Genomic DNA, 3840 nt, shown 5'->3' on the forward strand with positions numbered 1-3840 from the left:
CTTAACCTCGTTCTTCAACGATTTTACGCATCTTTTGGAACAGAAGTTGGAGGCGGTAGTGCTGATGGAGGTAGTGGATGGCTTGCAGGTCGCAGGAGAGGAGTGGTTGCCGGAGGATAGGTGTTCGCCGCGAGGTCCTGAGAGTCACCGTCTGTCGCCGATGCCGCCGCCGCCGTTGCTATGAACAATCACTAGTGGATAGGTAAATTAGGTTTTGGAATAGGAACCAAATCGATCTGGATGAAATGAAATAGAGACTTATTACAAGGGTATTTTAGGTACTTCATATTAATAAGGGTATTTTAGTATTTAAAATAAAATACAAGTGCTGACATCATCATATAAGGTATATTCCTTAACGGTGACTGACGGTAGGGGGTCTGAGTATAATTTGGTGAAAGAGAGGGGGTGTCCTTATAATATTGGCATTCTCCAGGGGGTGGCGCTATAAATTACCCTAGAAAAAACGGGCATAGCCATAGTGGTATCGGATATTTTCAGGGTAAAATTGGTATTTTAAGGAAAAATGAACGAGAGTAACGCATGTACGCATTGCACACGCCTGTTGGATATGAAAAAGAGAGAGAGAGAGAAAGAGAGAGACTAATGGCAGGCGAGAATTCTTAAGGAGGGGTGTTGTCTTTGCGCGGATCTCAAGTATTAATAACGTCCACATGTTCCAAACTCTCACTCTCTCTCTTTCTCTCTCACTCTCCTCTAACGTTTCTTCTCCGTCTCCCTCTTCTTCTTCTTCTATCGCTAAGAGAATTGAAGAAAAAACGTTATAAATCATGAAAGGCGGAGCTGTAGTGGAGGATGGTTTCTGCTTCGAGGAAGAGACCCATTTAACGGTGCTTAAGACCTCTCTGTTCTTCCCCGGCGATGGTTTCTCCGTCTACGATGGCAAAGGAGAGGTTCTTTTCCGAGTTGACTCTTACGGTCCCGACGATCGTCTTCAAGACGAAATCGTTCTCATGAACGCCTCCGGCAAATGCCTCCTCACCGTCCGACGAAAGGTATTTTAAAAATTAGAGTTTCCATAAATTTGTCCAGACTCCAGACTGAGATTTACCAATTTCTTAATTAACAAATGCCATTTGAATCAGAGACCGAGTCTTCACCACCGATGGGAGGGATTCTTGGGAGAGAGATGTGATGGAATGAAATCCATTTTCAGTGTAAGGAGATCGTCGATCATCGGACGGTCGAGTGTGACTGTTGAACTGTACGGGAATCCCGGTGAAGAGTACCAGATCGAGGGATCGTTTTCTCAACGATGTTGCAGGTTCTACAACACCACTTCGACTAATGATATGAAGGAACCGGTGGCTGAGATCCGAAGGAAAGTTGACTCGTCAACTCATGTACTACTTGGGAAAGACGTATTCTCACTCTCCCTCAAACCTGGTTTCGACGGTGCTTTCGCTATGGGATTAGTGCTTGTTCTTGATAAGATCAACGGTGAATACGCTGAGGATGGAGATGTGACTGACCCCACTAAGGCTGATGTACCATCCTGATTGGGTTCGTCCTGAGTCCTGACATCTCTCTTTTGACGACTTATGGCGATGAATGATAATTTTAGATTCCGTATTTGGTCGGTGTGGCGGAATCTCTTCACCTATTGTCCTCTCTTTGTTTTGAATTTGCCTCTCAAAATTTCTCTACTTTCTTTTTTTAGTAATTTTGCTTTTAACTTATTATTCACTTTTTTCGATCATATCATTGTATCATATGATATATAATTAGATAACATATGTGTTTAGCAGATTTTGTAGATTGGGTTACTGTTTTTTGTGAATAAAATTCTTTTAGTTGACATAAAAAAAAGATTAAAATAATACCCTATATATTATTACGTAGATTTTTCGTCTTTGTCATCCATTTATGGAAGGGGAAAGATGAGCTAAACGAGCGGGACCCCTAAAATTTTCTTAAGAGAATGAAGGGGGATGGTACAATATTTTTTTTTTCAGTGTTTTGTAGTTAGTGTTAGGAAACTACAAAAAGTAAGACTGTAACGTAACCCCAAGGCGTGGTGAAGTTAGTTTTTTTTTTCAGTGTTTTGTAGTTGTTGTTAGGAAACTACAAAAAGTAAGACTGTAACGTAACCCCAAGGCGTAGTGAAGTTAGCAACGGATTTTTGTAGTTTTAAGTTCGATTTCTCTTATACTTTTGGGGTTACTCACATATGGTGTTTAGCGTTTCTTGTTGCTTTCTATGAAAGTGAAATGATTTGTATTCAATTTTGATAATAATTCCATATATGTGATTATGGTGTTAGTATGAACATGTGGGATTAAAAAGGAAATAAGACTTCTTAGCTTGTGTTTGGGTCCACAAAACTGGTGAATTTGAAGTTTTGAAAACTTGAGATGAGAAGTGGGATATGTCGAAACCCTATAAGTTGAAATCAATTTATGATTTTATTTTTTATTGTCAATGGGAATGAGAACGCTATATGATCACATCATCATTTTACTATTTATGCATTTGAGCATTGGAGTGTACGATAGAATAGCATTCCATCATGAAATGAAGAAATTAAGTTCTTAAACTTAAAAACTCCAAGGGGTAGTTGAGTTGGCAAGGGATTTTTATCCCAGAAAACGTGTGATTCTGAGTTCAATTTCTCTTGCCTCTTGAGAGTCATCACACGAGGGTGTTTAGTACTGTTCACCACTTAATGATCGTGCAAACAACCCTAACAGGCTAACACGTAGAAATGCAACTAAACAAACACAATGCCATCCAAATTGCAATACAACTAAACACACACAATGCCAACCAAATTGCACACCAAGGTTCAAGCAATCAACTTGCAAAATATGAGACAACCGCAGCCTTAGGGTGAATTGGGACATTCCACACTAGATCATCCCCCATTGGAAATCACTTTTTTTTTGTATTTAAGTTACTGTACAAGTTCCAGCCCAAGACCTGTGCTATAGAATGTGATGTCACCAGCCACAGAATTAAGGGGCTATTGACTCTCCACGCATCATCACCTTTTGCTTTTAAGGGAGTGTCGGCAAAACGCAGTGCCACTATATGCCATGGTTCATTCTGGAAGGCACGTGAAGTTGCTTTTCTTCTGGGAAGGGTATTTTTGTTCCTACACCTGCTCTGATGCTGCTGGCACATCTCTTCTTTTGTTACTTTTGGCTACGTAGAAAGTGGGATGAGAATATGAGATTCGATGGGCTGGGCTCACCGGCCCATATAAAAGTGAGGGATCTTTTTTATTTATTTATTTATGGTATGAGGGGATCTCCTTTTTCTAGGTCACACCTTAACACTTTATTCTCCACTGTTTTATTTTTCCCTTCTTTTTTGGTAGAAATGTTCCCTAAGGTTACCATCCCACAAAGGCTCACGCCCTCGTATTTAAGTCTAAGATACTTTTTTTTTTTTTTTGGTTAAAGTCTAACACACTTACAACTACTAAATAAATCTTAGTAGGGTTACTTTGTTCCCCCACGTTGTAAATTCCTCCTTTATTCAAATAAATTATCTCTTTACTAAAAAAAAAAAGATTTAAAAAGTCATGGTTTATTTCATGGTTACTCGCTGAAACCCTAATATTTCATGCTAGTTAATAGGGTAGCTTAACTTTGCACTGATATTAAAATATAATTATTATCAATCTTATTTAAAAATTGAACGATTGAGTATGCGGTATAAAGGAGCACACTAATGAAGAATAATGAAACGATTTCGTAGATAAGAGGAATAAAGAGGTCATTTCATTTTATGAAAGAGAGTGATAGAATATGGACTAATAGTTTTCTTTATTTTCTTGGAGTGGTGTATTTTGGGGAGTAGGAGCATTGGACAATT

The 3840-nt window shown here is 38.9% G+C and overlaps 1 protein-coding gene across 1 annotated transcript; it reads left to right on the top strand.

Moving 5' to 3' along the window:
• Positions 1-612: 612 nt before the first annotated feature.
• LOC122075953 (protein LURP-one-related 12-like) lies at positions 613-1777 on the top strand. The gene is made up of 2 exons (XM_042641185.1): positions 613-1016; positions 1107-1777. Exons 1-2 carry the CDS (start codon positions 792-794, stop codon positions 1518-1520), a joined length of 639 nt encoding a protein of 212 aa, XP_042497119.1. The 5' UTR covers positions 613-791; the 3' UTR covers positions 1521-1777.
• The last annotated feature ends 2063 nt before the right edge of the window (positions 1778-3840 follow it).

This window comes from Macadamia integrifolia, chromosome 4, assembly GCF_013358625.1.
Source record: "Macadamia integrifolia cultivar HAES 741 chromosome 4, SCU_Mint_v3, whole genome shotgun sequence".
Taxonomy (NCBI): domain Eukaryota; kingdom Viridiplantae; phylum Streptophyta; class Magnoliopsida; order Proteales; family Proteaceae; genus Macadamia; species Macadamia integrifolia.